The sequence below is a fragment of the Perognathus longimembris genome, chromosome 23 (genome assembly GCF_023159225.1).
Source record: "Perognathus longimembris pacificus isolate PPM17 chromosome 23, ASM2315922v1, whole genome shotgun sequence".
NCBI lineage: Eukaryota > Metazoa > Chordata > Mammalia > Rodentia > Heteromyidae > Perognathus > Perognathus longimembris.
This window is the reverse complement of record NC_063183.1, coordinates 36,448,056-36,469,413: the sequence shown is the minus strand read 5'-3', so window position 1 is coordinate 36,469,413 and position 21,358 is coordinate 36,448,056. Positions and strand designations below refer to the sequence as shown.

The 21,358-nt window shown below is 44.8% G+C and overlaps 2 protein-coding genes across 5 annotated transcripts in view; both read left to right on the top strand.

Annotated features, from left to right (window-relative positions):
- Positions 1-1,341: 1,341 nt before the first annotated feature.
- On the top strand, positions 1,342-2,114 carry Nop10 (NOP10 ribonucleoprotein). The gene is made up of 2 exons (XM_048332345.1): positions 1,342-1,484; positions 1,757-2,114. The coding sequence occupies exons 1-2, from the start codon at positions 1,431-1,433 to the stop codon at positions 1,895-1,897; spliced, it is 195 nt and encodes a 64-aa protein (XP_048188302.1). The 5' UTR covers positions 1,342-1,430; the 3' UTR covers positions 1,898-2,114.
- A 4,676-nt stretch (positions 2,115-6,790) lies between these two features.
- Slc12a6 (solute carrier family 12 member 6) overlaps positions 6,791-21,358 on the top strand; it is a 62,477-nt gene continuing 47,909 nt past the window's right edge. For 2 of the 4 annotated variants that reach the window (XM_048332718.1, XM_048332717.1), the window contains exon 1: positions 6,791-7,576. In XM_048332718.1, the coding sequence (XP_048188675.1) occupies positions 7,306-7,576 (271 nt within the window). In that variant the 5' untranslated portion in view covers positions 6,791-7,305. Of the gene's footprint in view, positions 7,577-19,627; positions 19,885-21,358 lie in introns of those variants that run through there. The other 2 variants (XM_048332720.1, XM_048332719.1) reach the window with 2 other exon arrangements.

Below are 21,358 nucleotides of genomic sequence, written 5' to 3'. Positions count from 1 at the left end.
GTCTCGGGAGGCCCTGGTCCCATCCTGAGAGGCCCTCGTCCCAGGAGGAAGGCCCTGGTCCCATCCTGAGAGGCCCTCGTCCCAGGAGGGAGGCCCTGGTCCCATCCTGAGGCCCTCGTCCCAGGAGGAAGGCCCTGGTCCCAGGAAAGGGCGCCCTCTTGGTGCCGTCCCAGGAGGAGGGCCCTGGTTCCGTCTCGGGAGGCCCTGGTCCCATCCTGAGAGGCCCTCGTCCCAGGAGGAAGGCCCTGGTCATCCTGAGGCCCTCGTCCCAGGAGGAAGGCCCTGGTCCCATCCTGAGGCCCTCGTCCCAGGAGGAAGGCCCTCGTCCCAGGAGGAAGGCCCGCGTCCCGTCCCCGAAGGCCCTGGTCCCAGGGAAGAGCGCCTTCTTGGTGCCGTCCCAGGAGGAGGGCTCTGGTCCCGTCTCGGGAGGCCCTGGTCCCATCCTGAGGCCCTCGTCCCAGGAGGAGGGCCCTGGTCCCAGGGAGGGGCGCCCTCTTGGTCCCGTCCCGGAGGCGCTCGTCCCGGAGGTCCCTGTCCCCCCCACTCCCCACCCCCAGGGCTCCGCAGGCCGCACGGCCTCCACCCTCGCTTGGGCCGGGCGGGGCTGGATGCTCGGCCGCGGCCTCTGTCTTGGAACACGTGGCGCGGCGGCGAAGGTGAAGCTCCGCTCTAGTTTGTGGCGGTTCCAGGCTCCCTGGCCGCCACGTTAGCCCGTGTGCCCTCATTCTCGCCATCATGCCGCTGCAGGGCCTGACCGAGGGCGGTCCCGCACCTAACTCTCCTAGACCTCTCGTCCTCCGGGGCCTCTGAGCTCCCCTCACGGGCTCAGCTGGCCTGGAGGCCCGGCGAGCCCCATACTCACCCCGGGAGAGGGCCGAGGCCCCGCCTGGGTGCGGATGCTGGCGCCCGGGCTCGGGTCTCCTAGCACAGCCCGTACCCAGCATGCTCTCCTCGCAGCCAATATTTTGAACTTGGGCGGGGGAACCGGATGTAAAAGGGGGAAGGAAGAAAATCTTTCCCGTTTCCTCGCGAGGGTGGCAGCGGGTGCGAATCCCGCCGCAGCCTCTTTTCTCCGGCGCCCCTGCAGTGGGTGTGTATGGTGAAGGGTGCACACGGGACGCAGGCACCACCGCCCGACGCCCACTCGGGCCCACCATCCGCGGCAGAGCCGGGCACCCAGAGGCCCACGTCGTGGGTCCTGCAGGGGTGCAAGGTTGCAGCTGGCGCCTCCAGCCAAGGCCGGCATACTGCGCCGCCTTCTGGCCATCTGAACACGAGGCGGTGCGGACTACATTTCCCGGCGTGCCTTGGGGGGAGCTGCCGGCCGTACCGGAAGGAAGTCGGCGGCACGTGCTGGGGGCGGGGAGCTGGCGGTGCTGCGGGCGCGCTCGGTTGCCTCGGCCTTAGTAGTTCCTGGCTGAGTCGCTGCCATGTTTCTTCAGTATTACCTCAACGACGAGGGCGACCGGGTCTACACCCTAAAGGTGAGGCGAAGGGGACGCGGGGACGAGAAGGCCGGGCGATGAGTGTGGGCGGGGATCCAAGTAGAGCACTGCACTGCCTGATACGGTGTGGGGCCCGACGCGTGGCCGACGCAGTCTTCCCCAGGAACCCCGGCGGCCCCTCCTCCTGGGGACCCCCTCCCCAAGGACCCCAGCTGCCCCCCCGGACCCCGGCGGCCCCTTCTCCCTCCCGTCGCCCCTCCCTCCCTGCCCAGCCGCTCTCAGACTGAGGTCGTACTCTTTTTCTGGAGCAGAAGTTCGACCCTGCAGGACAGCAGACCTGCTCGGCCCATCCTGCCCGCTTCTCCCCGGACGACAAATACTCGAGACACCGCATCACCGTCAAGAAACGCTTCAAGGTACTCATGACCCAGCAGCCGCGCCCTGTTCTCTGAGAGTCGCTCGGGTTCCCTTCTCTTCCGCTCCGGTTGGAGATTCAGCGACCCAATGCCTCCCTCTGGGAGCCTGGAGGCCGACCACAGCGAAGATGACTTCATCCCTGACTTTAATCGTGTTTTAAGGCAATCCACGTTCACTTGTTTACATAGAACAAACTTGAATTTTTCTGTATTTGGATTTACTGCCCAGGTTATTAAAAACAAGATGAATTGAGCTTATTTTGTGTGTCGTTGGAGGAAGAAAGATGAGAGTGTCTCTGTAATAGGGACCACTTGGAGAAAAGCATGTGGCCACTATGGCGCTGGTGTGCTGTGAGGCTGCTGGGGACTAGGAAGAGAAGTTGAGCAGTCTTCACAGAACTCACCCCTCATTGAGAAGTGCCCACCCCTGACCCCCCAACACTTAACAGGATTTCTTCCCCTTTCGAATAACATTTTGGTTGAAAGTGGAAGAGTTGCTTGAAAAATAATAGCAGATATATTGTACAGTGAAGGCAGTGATTTTTTTTTTCCCCTTGCTGGTCCTGGGGCTTGAGTTCTGGGTCGGGTGCTGTCCTGAACTTCATTTGCTCAAGGCTAGCCAGCATTCCTACCTCTTGAGCCACAGTACTGGAGTACTGGAGCCACTTCCTGGAGATAAACGTCTCACAGACTTTTCTGTCCAGGCTAGCTTTGAGCCACAATCCTTAGATTCTGTCCTCCTGAGTACCTAGGATTACAGGTGAGCCAGGAGTGCTCAGTTGACCGCAATGAGTTTAGACAAAGTTTCTCAGCTTAGTTTCCCTATTCTATTTTTCTACGTTCTCTTTCAACTTAAGATTGGTAAGATTTGCTGGTGGTGTATCTGTCACAAATAAGAATGCCTTTTAGCATGCTTTACTGTCACTGTGGAAATAGTCCATATTTAGTTTTCTAAAAGTTGTATTCTTATCTCTTTTTATACTTTCCTTGGCAGCTAGCTGCTATTGTAATGGTCACAGACCTAAACAGGAAGATGAGGCATAAGGGATTCAAGCAGGATATTCTTTGGCTGATTGTGAGGCTTGATCTCAGGACCGGTGCACTGTCCCTGAGCTGTTTTACTCTGCCACTTGAGCCACAACCCACTTCCAGCTTTTTCTGAGTAGCTTATTGGAGATAAGAGTCTCAGAGACTTTCCTGCCCAGGATGGCTTCTAACCATCATCCTCAGATCTAACTTCCTGAGTAGCTAGGATTATAGGCATGAGCCCTCAATACCTGGCTTCAAGCAGGGATTTTTGTTATTTATCAAGCTACTGTTGGAAATCAGTTTTTGAGAACTAGAACTTTCTTAGGACTTAAGTTTCTGTCATGGGACAACCATGAATGATTTATTTTTTTAAATTATGGTGTCAGTCCTGGGGTTTGAACCTTGGGCCTGGGGTGCTTCCTTTGAGCTTCTTTATTCAAAAGCTAGTGCTTTACCACCTGAGCCACAGCTTCACTTCCACCTTTATTTTGGATGTTAATTTGAGGTAAGAGTCTCACAGACTTTGCCTGCCCAGGCTGTTGTTGAACTGAGATTCTCAGATTTCAGCCTCCTGAGTAGCTAGATTATAGATGTAAGTCACCACTGGCTAGACATAAAATGATTTTTAATCCAATTACTTTACAGTAGGTTGAATATATGCTGGCATTCAAGAAATACCATTGTGTGGGCTGGATTTGGATTTCATGGCTCAAATGGTAGAGCACTTGCCCAGGCCCTGTCTTCCAACCTCAGTACCACAGGAGGGAAATACTGGTGTGCTTTTTATTATTAAGCTAATCAACTCAATTCCCCAAACATCTGAATCCTGGCCTTTCACATGGATCTGACTGAGAATGTTTGTTCAGTGTAATGAGTCTTTGGGATGTAATGTTTCTATGGGAACCATAGTCTCCGGTCTTGCAGAATAACTATCCAGGCAAAAGTCAGGAGGGGGGGGGGTCTTGAACTTATGTCCCCAGTAACATTCTTTATGAAAGAATTTAAGAGTTAATTTTATCCTAATTTAGGGGGTTAAAAATGTTTAAAGATCTGTAAATAGAAGATCTATCGAAGTTTATTTTTCTTTTTTGAAATGCTCGAGTTTGAACCTAAGGCTTGACTACAGGCTAGGCAACATATACCACAGCTAGACTCTGTAGCGTAGAAGTTTCTTACTATCAAAGTTAGTAAATGAATTTTGGTTCCCCGTGGTATTACTTTTGAGCCATATCTGTAGAATTTTATTAGTGCTTTGAGGTAGACCTCCACGCTGGGTACCCATGGGTGACCCATGCTTATAATCCTAGCTACTTAAGGAGGCTGAGATCTGAGGATCACGGTTCAAAGCCAGCCCAGGCAAGAAAGTCTGTGAGACTCTTAACTCCATTGAACCACCAGAAAATGGAAATGGTGCTGTGGCTCAAAGTGGTAGAGCACTAATCTTGAGCTAAAGAACTCAGTGACAGGGCCTAAGCCCTGAGTTCAAGCCCCATGATCAACAACAAAAAAGCCCTGCAGCTCAAGGTCTGACCAGGGAAGGACCAGGGGCCGAAGAGTCAGGCAAATAAATTGGTATTGAGTAGTATATGTAGTATACTACTGGTATGTGGAAGAGAACAAAAGTTGGTGGTAAAAATCCCAGTATTAGCCAGATGGGGGCGGCTTATGCCAGTAAACTGTGCTACTTAGGATAAGATCTAGAGAATGGATCTCAGTTTAAGGCTAGCTCTGGCTGAAAAGTCTTTGAAATTCCATGGCCAAAATAGCAAAAAGCAGGCAGGAAGTGCAACTGAAGAAGTAGAGTGCTGCTGGGAATATGGTTTAGTGGTAGAGTGCTTGCCTAACATGCATGAAGCCCTGGGTTTGAGTCCTCATCACCACATATACAGAAAAAGCCGGAAGTGGTGCTGTGGTAGAGTGCTAGCCTTGAGCACAAAGAAGGCAGGGACAGTGCTCGGGCCCTGAGTTCAAGCCCCAGGACTGGCAAAAAAAAAAAAGTGCCAGCTGAGTAAGTACTCATGAGGCCCTGTGTTCAAATTGTACTGCCAAAGAAGGAGAAAAAAGTCCCAGAACTTAGGAAGGAGAGGCTGAGGTTTGAATGAGCAGTAAGCCTAAGAAAGAATTGATTCCTTAGAGGATGAATTTCTTGCTTCAACTGGGAAAGCTGAAAATAGAAATAAGCTACAAAAGGAATCAAAGGAAATTTAGAGCATGGCCCCCACCCTCTCTTCTGGGCTTGAAATCTAGGTCCTGAATCAAGCTGGGAAAGTGCTCCGCCACTGAGCTAACCTAACCCCACCCTCATATTTAAAATAGAAATTTTCTGTGGCTTGAACTCAGGGCCTGGAGGCTGCCCCAGAGCCCCTTTTGCTTAAGGCTAGGGCTCTACCACTTAAGACACAGCACCACTTATGATTTTTCTGGTGGTTAATTGGAGATAAGAGTTTCTTGGACTTTACTGCCTGGGGTGGCTTTGAACAGTGATCCTCAGATCTCAGCCTCCTGAGTAGTTAGGATTATAGACAAGAGCCACCAGCACCCAATCAGAAACTTTTTTCTTTTGAACTCAGGGCTCAGGCACTGTACCTGGACTTCTTTTGTTCAAAGCTAGCACTCTACCACTTGAGCCACATTCTCAGCCCCCAGACACTTCTCTTAGCTGTAGGAAATTTGTCATGTCAAAAGGGAATTTTCAGGCTCTGGTCTTGAGCATTTATCTATTTAAAGACCTCTATTTATATATTAAACATAGTAACAGGAAAAGTTGGTCAAATACTGGGCAGTGAAGAGACTGTCAATGTCTTTCACCTCTAAAAGAGGTTTTCCTTGAGGGAATTTTTTAGAGGTGGATTTAATAGGTGATATAAAGGACAGGAACAAAAGAAAGTAGCATGAAATTTGAGGATAGATACGGTTGTTTTAGAAAAGACTTGTAAAGACTTAGGATGGGGGTTCTATCGAGGGCATCCGATGTTGGGAAGCGGGCCGAAGGGGCTGAGAATTATGTCAGGGAAGGCTCCTGTCCGGCAGAGGTGGCTCCCCTTGCAGGTCGCCTACAGAGCCGATCCTCCCAAGAGGACCTGCGGCGGACTACAACGTCCGTCGTGCACCGCGCCCCTAGGCCGACGGCTCGGCTCGCGGTCCCCCAGGCTGTAGCAACGGGGCGGGGCTGTGGGGCTCGCGGACCTCTCCGCCCACTGCTGCCACCCTGGCTTCTCTGGACAGCTAGCCTCGAATGAGGAACGAGCGGGGCGGGAGGCCGACGGCTGCGGCAGCGCGGGCGCGGTCCGCCGGGCCCGGGGCGAGGGTCGGCGAGGTCACGTAACGGCCCGGCGTTGGCTGGGGCGGGGCGCCTCCCGCCGCCGAGCGCTCCTGCGCGCCGCGGCCCGGCTCCGGAACGGCTAGCGGCTCGTAAACAACAGCTGCGCGCGCACCCGCGCCTGCCCGGCGGGCCCCGCATCGCGGACCCCCGCCGTCAGGGCCGCACCGCGCCCCCGCGCCCTTCCGCCGTCAGGGCCTCACCGCACCCGCGGCCCCCCGCCGTCAGGGCTCTCGCGGCGGCCGAGGCAGGACCGCCGGGGGCCGCGGGCCCCGGAGCCGGGTGGGGGCGGGCGCGTTCCGACACTGCGCGGGAGCCGTCGGCGTGTTGCGGACACGGCGACCCGCAGCGCCGTCGGAGGTGTCGGGACTCCTTGGCCTGCAACGTCCGGACCCCGCGGAGCCGGCGCTCGACTCCGCAGCCTCGCGCGCGCGGAGCCCGCTCCGCCCCGCGTCCTCTCGGGCTGCCTGCCCCCCGGCCTCCGCGGCTTCCCGGGATGCGTGCGCTCCTCGCCCTGAGGACCCAGCTGGATCGCCGCGCTCGGAGACAGCGGGCGGCCCCGCGCACCCCGCCCCGCCAGACCCGCGGGCTGCGCACCCGGCGCACAGCAGGTGCCCGGCGCGCACCCTTTCGCGGTCGGACCCACGCGCGGTGCATCTACTAGCCTGGGCCTGCGCGCGCTGGGGTCAGCGGAGCTGCGGGACGTCACCGATCCGGGACTGACAGCCACCTAGGCAGGAGCGAGGTGTGAACGGAAAAAGGCTTCACGTGCTAGTGAGGCCATGGCCCTGAGCCTTAGCCCTGCACCAGGGCAGATCGCGAGGTAGGGCTTGATTCTAAAGGAGAGAAGTTGCACAAGACTGGCATCGTTTTGTTTTCATGCTTTTGCTTTTCAAAATATATTTTTCGGCTACTAGTGGTGCAGATTCTAGGACAGTTGGCTTGAATTTTAAGTAGAACGATCCATAATCAGAGCTTTTTGTGGAATGTGAATCAAGGTAATTATTTTTTTTAAGTTTTCTATTTTTGCAATCAAAAGCTGGTGTGGGAGGAAGATTTCTGCGAGATTTTCCCTTTGTCTTTGTCAAAAAGAAAAATGCATCCTCCTGAAAGCACTACCAAAATGGCTTCAGTTCGGTTCATGGTGACACCGACCAAGATCGATGACATTCCTGGTTTATCAGACACCAGCCCGGACCTCAGCTCCCGTTCTAGTTCCCGAGTAAGATTTAGCTCCCGGGAAAGTGTGCCTGAGACCAGCCGGAGTGAGCCCGTGAGTGATATGTCTGGGGCCACCACTTCATTGGCCACTGTCGCCCTCGACCCCGCCAGTGACCGGGCTTCCAACCCCCAGGACGTGACGGATGGTAAGTAGGCACCCAGGACATAGAACAGGTCCGATGCTGGGTTTTCAATGCAGTCTGACTATCGTGGAGACTCCATAGGAGCCCAAGGCCTCTCACTGTGCTGCTCAGATAGGTCTCCTTGGAGGTCGGTTATGCAGTGGGTCACTGCAGTGGAGGTGGTGACTGGGCATGAGGGAAGTGTATGGCAAGAAGGAAAGTAAACATGTGTTTTGATTTCTTCATTTTTTGTCTCTTTAGAACTGAGATGTGTATTTTGGTTAAAGGGGAATAACAAGGAATTGAATATTCTTTTAGCACAGGGAATCCTCAGCTGTAATTTAGTAGATTGGATATGTGCTTTCTATCCAGCTTTGGAACTTTCTTACAGTTTGCTTTTAAGGCCATTTGGGAGAAGTGGTTACTGATTATACTTTAGTGGCTTTCCTCTACCTTTCAGATGTGCATCACATTTTTTGGTGAAATGTATTTAACAAAACAATGTGTTTCATTATGGCATGTTTATACATGTACACAATATATTTGATTATTTTTATACTTCTTTCACCCTGTCTTGTCTCCTTCCTTCCCTCCTGGTTCCACACTCCCCCTCCCCCCTAGTTGTCTCCCTTTTACATTTCTACATCTTTCTTTGTTTCTAGATCTAGATACAATTTATATTATTTGTAGAAAGTGGATCAAGTAGCTGAGCTCTACCCAGGGCAATGATAGGCAACTCTAACATACTGTTGAATGGAGGAGTTGTAAAGAGATTTATTGGGCTTGATCCCCACCTAATTTCAACACTGAGCTTTAGATGAAATGTCTTGAATATTGTGTTGAAGGTTTTTTTGTGATTAAGAATGAACATAGTCTTTTATAAATTCATTAACTTTATGATGCTTTATAGCTCAAAGCAAACATAAAAATGTTGAGAGCAAATTTGGGGAACTATAGAGTTTTTATAGTCAGGAAGTAACTGGCTAGACCTTGAGCTTCTTAAAACAGTTTTATGAGCTGGCTTCAAAGTTTCATTTGACTTATTGGGATGAAGTGATGGAGAAGAGAAATGAGAAGAAACAGAGGTCATGGCATGTTTCAGACCTCAAAGTTAAAAAGTTTGAGGATTGTTACACTGATGTTTAGTTTTATGCCACATTACGACTACTCTATCTAGTAATGAAAAATTGTTCTTCACAATCTTCAAGACCTAAAAAATTATATTCTATCCAAGTTTGAAAACCATAGCCTCAGTAACTGACTTATGAAAGTGGGAGTGACTTTCCATTTTCTGGTTTCAAGAAATACTGTTTCTCCTAGCCTAGAGAGAGGGTTCAGGAAATCAGAATGAATTTACTTTCTTGTTTGTTCCTAATGTTTTGAAGTGAGGTAGACTTGGTAAAACTTAACAGTTCTAGACTTTGACCAGTAATTTCTTCTTTTATGGAAAAATTGCAAGTCAATTCCTGCTTAACTGTTTTCAACTTTTTTACAAATCTTACACTGTGTTAAAATTGTAGTGTGGAGGGCTGGGGATATGGCCTAGTGGCAAGAGTGCTTACCTCGTATACATGAGGCCCTGGGTTCAATTCCCCAGCACCACATATACAGAAAATGGCCAGAAGTGGCGCTGTGGCTCAAGTGGCAGAGTGCTAGCCTTGAGCAAAAAGAAGCCAGGGACAGTGCTCAGGCCCTGAGTCCAAGCCCCAGGACTAGCCAAAAAAAAATTGTAGTGTGGAATAAAATGTTGGTCATGCCCTCTTTCCCCAAATAAATTCTATATTATAGTTTGTTTGTATCCATCATACAAGTACGTATTTAAGCTGTAAAAATAATATACAAAGACAGTACCAGTGTTAATGTTTTATAATTATCATTAGGTAGTACAGAGTTAAATTTTGTTAGATTTGTGATTTACCTGTTATAGAATTAAACTTTCACTCTTTCAAGAAGTGGATCTATTTCAATAATGTGTTTGACATGTAAAACAGAATCCATGTCCAGGCAGCTGTTAACTTACCTTAAAGTATTCTTCACAGTCTAGAGAGGGTACACTCTAGAGGTAAAAGTAGAGATATGCCTGGGTTCCCATGTATGAATCTATGTTGTTTATACGGGTACAGAAGTGAAAGTATAGCTCTTTATATAATGCATTTTCTTGCTTAAATTTCAGTATCTTCTGGTACTCAAATGAAAGGAAAATTAACAGTCCTATCATCAGGTAGCATTTTCCTCTCCTCTTGTGAATCTAGCTTCCTAGTTTTCCATTGACTTACTTTTTCCTCTTTTATTCCTTCTATATTTTCAAAATTGCTGTTCTCAAGCTGCGTTAGCATACACTTTGGTCTTGGGGCTGGATTCAGTAGAAAAGCTATTTCCTTTTCTACAATTGCCTGTATCTTTTAAGTTCATAGTGTATTTCAAGGTCATATTTGTAATTTTAATGTATAAAGGTCTGTGAATTAGCTGGGCACCAGTGGCTCACACCTGTAATCCTAACTACACAGGAAGCTGAGATCTGAAAATCAAGGTTCAAAGCCAACCCAGGCAGCAAAGTCCATGAGACTCTTATCTCCAATAAACCACTCAGAAAACTGGAAGTGTGCTATGTCTCAAGTAGTAGAGCTCTAGCCTTGAGCTGAAGAGCTCAGGGACAGTGCCCAGGCCCAGAGTTCAAGCCCAGTGACTGACAAAAAAAAAAAGGTCTTTTTGTTATTTGATCCTTTTGCACCTTTTCTGACTGCGACATTGGTAGTATTCTCTTTCTCCACAGGGCCCATGCCTCCCACATTTCTTCCTGCAGAGGAACTTCCCACTTGAATTTTCTTTTTCTTTAGTCATAGACTATTCACAAGTTGAATGACACATGATACTCTAAATACTTATTTCCATGCTATAATTTTTTATTTCTGTGTTACAATTTTTAAATAATATTTTATTATCTCTAATGGGGTTACCATTCACTTTTTTTTTTACCATTCACTTTTAAAGTACAATGTGTCATGAATGATATCACCCCTCTCATCATTCTGTGTTAGCCCTCTAGATACATAATCAAAATGTTTGTCAAATTTCCCCTGTGTATATAGGACTGTCTAACTGCTATAGGGCTGTCTAAAATCGAGACCTTCAGAACCACATTAACATGAAAAATGCCTTAAAGAGACATGAAAAACTGTTTGAAGTGGCTCCTTCTGTAAGAGTTATAAAAAGAGTGGCAATTTTTCTTTACCTGAGCAACCCAGAAAAAAATACACAATTTCCTATTTTAGAATATAACTTGTATTGGGCTGGGAATGTGGCTTGGTGGTAGAGTGCTTGCCTAGCATGCATAAAGCCCTGGGATAGATTCCTTAGCTAGCATCACATAAGCAGAAAAGGCTACAGGTGGTGCTGTGGCTCAAGAATATAACTTGGTTTTAGTTTAGATTTTTGTTTTTGTTTTTTTTCAAGTGATGTAGCAAGTAAGAACTGATGATCTAGTCTATTAGATTAGGATAGGGTCTAATTCTGATTCAACCTCTTTTACTAAATTAGAAAAGGCTTGTAGACACTGATATTTGTGGATAGCATGGTTAGTAGCAAAGTAAGTACCAACGTTTGAGTTGTTGCTGCTGCTGCCACCTCCTCTTTCTTTTTTCTTTTGTTTTTACCTGGGGGTCAAACTTAGCTAAAACTCTGTACATGTAAGCAAGTGCTCCACCAGTGAGCTATGCCTACTGCCCCTGGCCACTTGACTTCTATACTGCACTCTTTCTTCAGTTATTGCAGTCCTGCTATTACTTGCAATCATTACATTTACTTAATTATTTTTCAAATAATATTATAAAAGAATAAAAAATGTATTTCTTTGTCTTATAGGGAACTTAACATCATACAGGCTTTTATTTACTCCCTGGGATTCAGATGTAGATGAGGTCCTCTGCTATTAATTGTAAGAAATATGCAGGTAAGATACAGACCCCCTGACACCTTCCCCTTTGGGGAGCTCCTGAATGTGACAGAAACATCGAATCCACTGCTGAGTCCTATAGGTCAAACCTCTACTGGTGTTAAGGACGCAGTGCTAAGAAAAATAATTTGTTACCTGTTCTAAAGAAATTTAGAGGAAGCATGAATTATATTAGTTATAATACCAAATAAGTATAATGATAACAAATGTGCAAAAATTCAGCAAATGAAAATGATGAGCTGAGGTAAAATGAAGTCACTAAGAGACTGGAGGACTTGATGAAGTAAGGCATAGTGAAAGACATAGAAAATGAAGACTGGTCTTTGTTGGAGTGAACAGTTAGAGAGGCTAACATGATCTAGTGTACAGACTTAGTAATGCATCCCTGAAGTGCAGTTGAAGGAAAGCCAGCTGACTCCAGGAACTCTAAATATATACCTGCTTTGAGGGGTGTTAGAAATGAAAGAATAATTTTTTTAAGTCTTTTGTGTTTCCCAATAAGGCTGTAAGGTTGGACAGGGACAGTTATTTTCCTCTAGTGTAATAGTCCACTCAATAAATTGTTTGGACCAGGCCCCAGTGGCTCATGCCTGTAATCCTAGCTACTCAGGAGACTGAGATCTGAGGATCTCGGTTTGAAGCCAGCCAAGTCAGGAAAGTCCATGAGACTCTTATCTCCAATTAATGACAGAAAAAGCTGGAAGTGACTCTGTGGCTCAAGTGGTAGAGAACTAGTTTTGAGCAAAAGGAGTTCAAGGACAGCTCCCAAACCCAGAGTTCAAGCACCAGGACTGCAATAAAATGAATGAATGATGTTGAAGAGCTTCCAACAGAAATTAAACAATAGTTAACACATAGCTGGGTACTACTGGCTCAGGTCTATAATCTTAGCTACTCAGGAGGCTGAAATCTGAGGATCATGGATTGAATCTAGCCTGGGCAAGAAAGGCCATGAATCTCTTATCTCTAACCACCAAAAAGCGAGTAGAGTTGCTCAAGTGGTAGGACCTTAGCCTTGAGAAAAACATCACTATGGGGGCTGGGAGTGTGGCTTAGTGGTAGAGTACTTGCCTACCATGTACAAAGCCCTGGGTTCGATTTCTCAGCACCACATAAAAGCTGGAAGTGGCACTATGGCTCAACTAAGTAGGGTGCTATTCCTGAGCAAAAAGAAGCCGGGGACATTGCTCAGGCCCTGAGTTCAAGCTCCAGGACTGGCAAACAAACAAACAAAAAAACAAACACAGCACTATGGCCCTGTGTTCAAGACCCAGTAAAATCACTAGAAATTAATAATAATAATAGTAGTAAAGGGAAATTATTAGAATATACTAGAACAGAGATGTCTCATCTGGTTGTATGTTGTAAGGAGGGGAAGGAAGGGGGAGGGAGAAGAGAGAAATTTTAATGCCTTTATTTTAGTTTCATCTTCAGGGATTCTGATTATTTTTATTAGCATATTTTAAAAGATTATGAAGCCAGGGTTAACCATAGCTCAGAAGGAAAGAATGATTCATTCTATATACATGGAAATACTTTCCTGATTGTGCTGGGCTTTGAACATAAGTTTACCAATGGTTAGAGCACAGCAGACTTTTCCTTAAATGGAGGTCAGTCTTAACAGAATATTTATCTACACATGAAATCATTATATCACAGATGAAAGTTAATTTATTCAGTGGCTTTAGCAGTTCCTTTTTTTTTTTCTTGGCCAGTCCTGGGGCTTGGACTCAGGGCCTGAGCACTGTCCCTGGCTTCTTTTTGCTCAAGGCTAGCACTCTGCCACTTGAGCCACAGCGCCACTTCTGGCCATTTTCTGTATATGTGGTGCTGGGGAATTGACCCCAGGGCCTCATGTATACGAGGCAAGCACTTTAGCCACTAGGCCATATCCCCAGCCCCTCTAGCAGTTCTATTATGTGTTACCAGTAGGTTTCATCCGATCTCTCATATGGGGATTGAAGCAGATGTTGTGATTAAGGAGCTTGGGCCTGGTGTGGTGATGTTTACTACTATAATCTTAGCAGTTAGGAGGCTGAAACTGGAGGATCTCAAGATCCAGGCAAGTCTGGGTTGTATAATAACACCTGACTCAGCCAAAACCCAGACAAAAACAAATAAGGGAGGGAAGAAAAGTTTTATTTATTTATTGTATTTATTTTATTTTTTTATTAAGGTTGCATTTTCATGTCAGGTATGGTGGTACATGACTGTAATCTTGGCTATCCTGTAATCCTGGCAGAGATTGGAAGAATTGTGATTTGAGGCCAGCTAAGATCAAGAGTTAATGAGACCTCTATCACAATCAGTAACCTTGCTGGAGTGACTTATTTCCATAATCCCAGCTTTGTGTGAGACTGTGTTAGATGGATCAACATCCAAGACCCTCCTGGGAAAAAAATCTGAGTTCCTACCTGAAAAATAATGAAAGCCAAATGGGCTAAGGGCATTGCTCAAGTGATAGAGGATAAGCATGCAAGTGCAAAGTCCTGCATTCAAAGCTCCATACCTAAAAAAAAAAAAAAAGTTTTGGAATACCAACCACTTTTTAAATACTTTTCAAGTACAGTACTAGGCTTTTATCCTCCAAATCAAAGAAAGTACATTATATGCCAATCTCAGGTGACTAGCACACTGCTCTTATATATGAGCTATATAATATTAACTGTTATCCATGTATTACTATGACTTTTTTTTTTTGTCAGTTGTGAGGCTTGAACTCAGCCTGTGTGCTGTCCCTGAGCTTTCTTGCCCAAGCTGGCTTAGAACCGTGATCCTTAGATCTCAACCTCCTGAGTAGCTAGGATTACAGGTCAGTTGCTGGGTGCTGGTGGCTCACCCCTGTAATTCTAGCTACTCAGGAGGATGAGATCTGAGAATTTTGGTTTGAATCCAGTCTGAGTAGGAAAGACTGTGAGACTCATCTCCAATTAAGCACCAGAAAACCAGAAGTGGCTCTGTGGCTGAAAGTGATAAAGCACTAGCCTAGAGCAAAAATAGCTCAGGGACAGTACCCAGGCCCAGAGTTCAAGCCCCAGGACCAGCATAAAAAGAAACAGCTGTAGAAAGTGGAAAATTTCATTGAACAACTAGATTTTTCAACAATTAAAGGATAAATGGTTGAAGAAGAAAGATGAGAAGGGAAGGAAAGCTGTTAAAGATAAGAACACGTAATACAACACGGTGTGGATTTGGCTTCATCCTGGTTTGTACAGAACAATTGTAAAAAGATACTTTTGAGATAATTAGGGCTGGGGGCGGTGGGACATGCCTTTGGTCCCTGCTATGCTACCCTGGAGAAGGGATAAAATCACGTAAGCCCAAGCATATTTAAGGCCAGCCTGACAACACAATGAGACATTGTCTTATAAAACAAAAACAAAATTGCAGTAACTGGAGAAATTTGAACATGTGCACGGTATTAAACAATATTAAGACTTACTGTTAATGTTTTTAGATTACGTTTATAAAAACACGGTAATAAGAACACCTCACCTATGGAGATATGTATTGAAGTCTGTGCAGATAAAATGAAATGTATGTCATCTCCCCCCTCTAGTCCCTGTACCCTCCCACCTCCTTCAAAAGGTGAGGTGCCAGGTGCTGGTGACTCAAGCCTGTAACCCTAGCTACTCCAGATCACGTTCCTGAGGATTAGAATTTAAAGCTAGCCGGAGCAGAAAAGTTCATGTGGGACTCCTGACTCTAAAATAACCAGGAAGAACAGAGCTGAAGGTGTGGCTTAAGTGGTAAAGAATGCTAGCCAAGCAAGCCATGCAAGTTTGAGGCAAACCCAGAATGAACAACAGAAAAAAAAAAAAAAAAAAGAAGAGAAGATAGGCAAAACAAGATTAACAAGAATCATGAATTGCATCAAGAATTTGTTTTACTATTTCTCTTTTCATTTTGTTTGAAAATGTCTATATTTTTAAAGGTTGAATTACATATTTAGGGGATAGAGTGGAGGTTCTTGAATTATTTTGTGGGCATTGCTTTAAATCTTTATCCTCAGATCTTAGCCTCCTGAACAGCTAGGATTATAGGTATGAGGCACCCATGCCTTGTTAAGGGCAATGTTTCTAATGGTGATGTGTAAGGAAACTTGTCATGAATTTTAAGGACAGTATTATGCTGTAATCTCTTTTATATTCTCTTTTTACCTAGTAAAAAATTCTGACCTACTGAGACCTTTATGCCGATTCTAAAGAGGTACCAGGTTTCTGCCACAGGCACCGAGCAAGTTATGTGTTTTAGATATATAGAAAACTGCCAGAATTTTTTTTTCTGAATAATTATTTATTTATTGTCAAAATGATGTACAGAGGGGTTACAGTTTCATACATGAGGCAGTGGACACATTTCTTGTACAATTTTTTACCTCCTCCCTCATTTCCCCCCTCTCCCTCTCCTTTTCCCTCTCCCCCCATGAGTTGTTCAGTTGGTTTACACCAAATCGTTTTGTAAGTATTGCTTTTGGAGTCATTTGTCTTTTTATCTTTTGTCTCTCGATTTTGATATTCCCTTCCCCTTCCCTAGTTCTAATACCAGTATATACAGTATCCAGGGTACTCAGATGAGTTACAGTGATAGCACAGGGACAACCACAGGAAGGGACTGTAAGAGGATCATCAAAAAAAAAGCTACGGTTTCACATCTGCCAGAACTTTTTTCAGAGTAGTTTTGCCATTGCATATGATGTCTGTTCTACATTTCTGCCAGCAATCTTCCATTTTCATTTTTATTTGCTTGTTATTTATTTATTTTTATGCTGGTATTGAGACTTGAATTCAGGGCCTCAAGCTCTCACTTAGCTTCTTTTGCTCATGGCTGGCACTTTTACTACTTGAGTCATGTCTCCAGTTCAGCTGGCTAATTGAAGATTCTGCCTAGGTTGGCTTCAAACCACTGTCCACTATTGTCAGATCTCAGATCTCAACCTCCTGTATGAAAGTCCCTTTTCTTCCACATTCTGGGCACATTTGTGTGTGTGTATGTGTGTGCACATGCGTGTGCCTGCACCTGTACCTGTACTGGGACTTGAATTCTGCACTGGCCCTTGAGCTTTTATGCTCAAAGCTACTGCTCTACCATTTGAGCCACAGCTCCACTTCTAGATTTTGGGTATTTGATTGGAGATAAGAGTCTCACGGACTTTCCTGCCCTAGTCTGGCTTTGAACCTTGATCCTCAAATCTCAGCCTCCTGAGTAGTTAGGATTACAGGTGTGAGCTACCAGTGTTTGGTTGTCTGTTAGTTTTGTTGTTGTTGTTTTTGGGTTTTTGTTGTTGTTGTTGTTGTTTAAGGTCAGCTTTCTTCTACTTGAGCCACAGCTCCACTCTGTTTTTTTGCTGGCTATTTGGAGGTAAGAGTCTCATGAGATTTTCTGCCCTGGCTGGCTTTGAACTGTGATCCTCAGATCTCATCCTCCTGAGTAGGTTTATTGTGCTCAGTGTTACTAGTTTTTAGCCATCTCGGTCGTGATGTAGTGGTCTCTCATTTTGGCAGTACTTTACACTTCTGTTTCTCATAGCCACTATCTTTATTGTACTATCCCTATGCATCCACACCTCTCTTTTTCTGTATTACATGAACTTTGATGTCAACTTTCTGTGCCCTTACACTTTTGTCTGCATTTAATCCTAGGTGAGAAATGTTATAAAGTTGCTGATCAAAGCATCAAGTTGGTAAATAAGTTACTCTTAAAACAGATTAACAGGAGTTTGTCACATTTCAGCTAACAGAGTAACATTTGTATATAGGCTTATACACATAAGCTATACACAGATTTATACACATAGAAGTCATTGTTTCCATCAACTACAAAAAAACTAGCCACAGTTCAGTTCTCTTTATAAAATAAATGTAAAAGGTAAGATCTAACTGGAAATATCTGACAGTATCAAACTACTGAGTTTTGAATCCTGGATATAATAGTGAAACCTTTGACAGCTTGATGGTTCATTTAAGTTTCTTTAAAAATACTAGCAATTTGGGTTACAAATCACCAAGGTTAACAATTTTCTTCAAGGACAAAAATAATTCCTAATATTTCTCAGGTGATAAACTTTTTTCTCCACTTTAGTTGTAGAAAAGAGCCATCTGATAAAGCTTTTTAAAGTCTGCAGTCTAGGTTATATTCAGAAACAAATCGGAATATCTGAAATGGAACTCAAGCATCAGTAGTCTTAAAAGCTCCTAAGATGATTCCACTGTGGGGCCAAGTATATAGCCTGTGCTATTAGGAATGGTTGAAATTAAGTTTGGGCCGTATATATGGGCTTTCTTTTCAGAGTATCCCATGTTCCCGACCACAACACCACACACAGCAAAGGGTATTAAAAGCTTTCACATTGGGCTTCACCATTCACTAGCTCTGTGTCTTTGGGTAGATTCTTTAGACAACCGTTTGATGATTAACTGAGATTCTGTGTTAAAGTTCCTAGTGCGGTGCAAGACATAAAGTGGCTCTGGCAAGTGCCAATGGCTCCTTCTCTTGTAGAAGTAGTGTATCAATTTCTTTCTTTTTTTTCTTTTACAATGGCACATGTCCATATTTTATTTCATATTGATTTTTTTATTCATATCTCAAACCATTTATAGTGAAGTGTTATTTGTGATAATTGAAAATTATTTAAAAATTATCTAGGTGCATTATTGACAAATCCAACAAACTAATAAAAATTGACTATGTCAGATATTAAACAGGTTTTTTTCAGAAATGATATATATATAAAATATAACAGCAATTTCAGTTTATTTATTTTATTATTATTATTATTTTTTTGGCCAGTTCTGGGGCTAGGACTCAGGGCCTGAGCACTGTCCCTGGCTTCTTTTTGCACAAGGCAAACACTCTGACACTTGAGCCACAGCACCACTTCTGGCCATTTTCTGTATATGTGGTGCTGGGGAATTGAACCCAGGGCCTCATAAATAGGAGGCAGGCACTCTAGCCACTAGGCCATATCCCCAGCCCATGCAATTTCAGTTTATTTTGTTCTTTGACATATGCATTTCAATAGGGTCCTAGCATTTGTTTGGTGGGATAGGATGGGAGAAAATCCTTACAAGAAAATGTTGGGGGTTTTTGAGCCTGATAACTGCCAGATCAACCCAACAGTTCATACTGAGCCTGCAGACAACCAGTCATTTAGAAATTCTTGTGTAACATTACACTATTACATATGATTACAGAAGACAAAAGCCAATATGAAAAATACAGACAGAGAAAATCAAGCTCTGCAATCAGTTATAACAGAGATCATATACAAATATTTCAGATGTCATGCTTCCGGGAAAAGATTATATGCTAACTGAAAATATAAATAGTCAGATGCAGTTATGGCTGGTATTGCAATAAAAGTGATGCTTACTTAAGTGAATGAGGGTTACAAAACAGCTTCAAGAAAATCTCATATAGTCTTGTCAGGTGACAGTCCTAACAACAAAGCCTTTATAATCACATCATGAATGTGGAAATGAACTCAGCCAAAATTCACTGATCTCCCTGGCTTAGAGCAAAAGGTAGCATCTCTGTAAAGTCAGTACAGTTATCTGGTAAACTGTACCAGAGGTAAGCATGTTAGATATATGCTAAAGGACAAATATACTTGGTCTTTAAAAAAAGATGTTTAAGCTTCTCTGCAATGGAAAAAGTTCTGGACTCCTTCCTTGAAAAAATACTTAGCTCCTTTAAACAAACTTGCCCCTTTGAGAACATTTCTTGTTCTCAGATGTCATTGTATGAGTGTCCACTGGGACGTACGTAATATGTGTCCTTACATATTTGCTAAAATACTTTTTCTACCGGAAGGATAAGAAAAACTTTTATTTAGATGACACTGTTCCACAGGCTCTGATGCTTAGCAAATGCTCTTTGTAGAATGTGAAGTGTGCAGGCAGGGGTTAAACCCGAGCGGTGGTCTTGTGAGGGAAGTCTGAGGACAGTACATGTGAATGGTACTGTTGGGGCTCTGGGCTGGGGTGGGGGCCACCCCCTGTGCCCTCCTCAGGGGCTTGTCACGTGCTCCACCCCTCCCGAGTGCGTCACTGGCTCCATCCCGGGGGCGTGCCCCAGGAGCCCCACCCCCGTGGGGGCGTGCCTGGCGCTCTCCGGGGGAGGTCACGTGGCACCGGCGCTTCCCGGTTCCACCCCGCCCTCGGCCCAGCGGGGAGTCTGGGCGGGAAGGAGCCGGGAGACAGCCGGTAGGCAGGGAGCAAGCTTACGCCCACGGCGAAGGGGCCCAGCGCTTCTACCACGGCCATGCCGCACTTCACCGTGACTAAGGTGGAGGACCCGGAGCAGGGCCCCGCAGCCTCGGCCTCCCAGGAGCCCGGTTTAACCGAAAAAGAAGCCCAGGCTCGGGATTCCGACGAGCCAGGTGAGTCCCAAGTGGGTCTTCTGTGAAAGCCAGTGACCGGCTGCGCTCACCCAGGCCGGCGCCTTGGGCTGTGTCTGCTAACTGCCCACACTCCCACAAAAACCTCTGTGTTCAGTGCCAACAGGTGGAACCCGATCCTTGGCAGGGTCTGAGAGCTATTGCGGGGGGGGGGGGGGGGGAACGATAATAGTCAATTTATGCAGAATTTACAATTGGCTTTTTGTTTGCACCAGTTAGATTCTATCTAGAAAAGACTTGGAACCTAGCTAGTGAGTGACATGTAGACTTAGCCGTTTATGTAGCCTTATATAAAGAAGACCATGGTTTAGTCTTCTACTGTGGACTTTGTACTTGTAACTTCTCAGGTTATTCGGAATTTTGTCACCTACAATATAGTAGTGAATGGTGTAAAAATTCTCCAATGAAAGAACAACATCTAGTAAATAAAATTATTTGATGAATGTGCTTCACCCTGTCACTAACAGTTATACATCCTAGGGGAATTGTGGCTTTCAAACTTTTAAACATGCAATTAAAATATTAGTTAATATTACAGTATTAAATATAGTCATAGTTTGAATCTTTAAAAAAAATAAGTTGTTAGCACCTTCTCTAGTATGTAAATAAAACCTATGGGAAAATCTTAGAATTCCTTTTAATCCAGTGATTCCATGATTGTTTATTCCCTGTAGCACGTAGCACATTCTTCCATGCTGAGGACAGCTGTTGTGTATCTCCGCTTTTACCAAGCTTTTTTTAAAGATAGGGACTATGCTATTAAGAAAAATGTACCTTTCAGTTACTTTTTTTCTTCTGGTAAGATAATTTAATATGGAGATAATAAGATTTTATGTAACTTATTGTCCACTAGGGTTTTCTTTTTGTGTGTGTGTGTGTGTGTGTTTTTTGTTGTTTTTTTTTTTTTTTGCTGAGCAGTCTGGGTGATAAGCCGAAAGCAAGTTTAACCTGCTTTGAACTTGAAACTGATTCTCAATGACTTCACCCTAAAGGAGTTAGATTCTCTCAGGTAGTATTTGAAGCTGTAGTTCGTTTTTTTCCCCTTAATTTCTTATATTTTAATCCCTTAGACTTTTGTCTTTACTGTTTTTATTAACTTAACAAAATGTGAACAGAGCCCATCTTAATTCTTCTTTGCTAGTCCCATTATGGTTGGAGAAAGTTGTTTTCTTTAGATTAGAGAAGAGTGGGGTGTATCTTTACCTACCTAAAAATTCCTTAAGATTTTTGGTACTACTCAACTTCATAGTAAAGTGGCATTAGACTTAATTTATTTTCTCTCAAAATAAATGCTTCAAATAAGGAAGATGTGACAGCTATAACTAATGAACTTAATAGGGCCTTTTCATTCTCCATAACTGCCTAGAAAGTATCCACTTGCATAAACTATTGTTTGGCAAGTGAATGGCTGTAGGGAATGTATTTTCTAAACTTCATTGTAGGGTTAAGTTAGACT

Coding starts and splice junctions, on each gene's coding strand:
- Nop10 (XM_048332345.1), top strand. CDS start 1,431: ATGTTTCTTCAGTATTACCTCAACGACGAGGGCGACCGGGTCTACACC. Junction 1,485..1,756: donor ACCGGGTCTACACCCTAAAG/GTGAGGCGAAGG, acceptor TTTCTGGAGCAG/AAGTTCGACCCTGCAGGACA.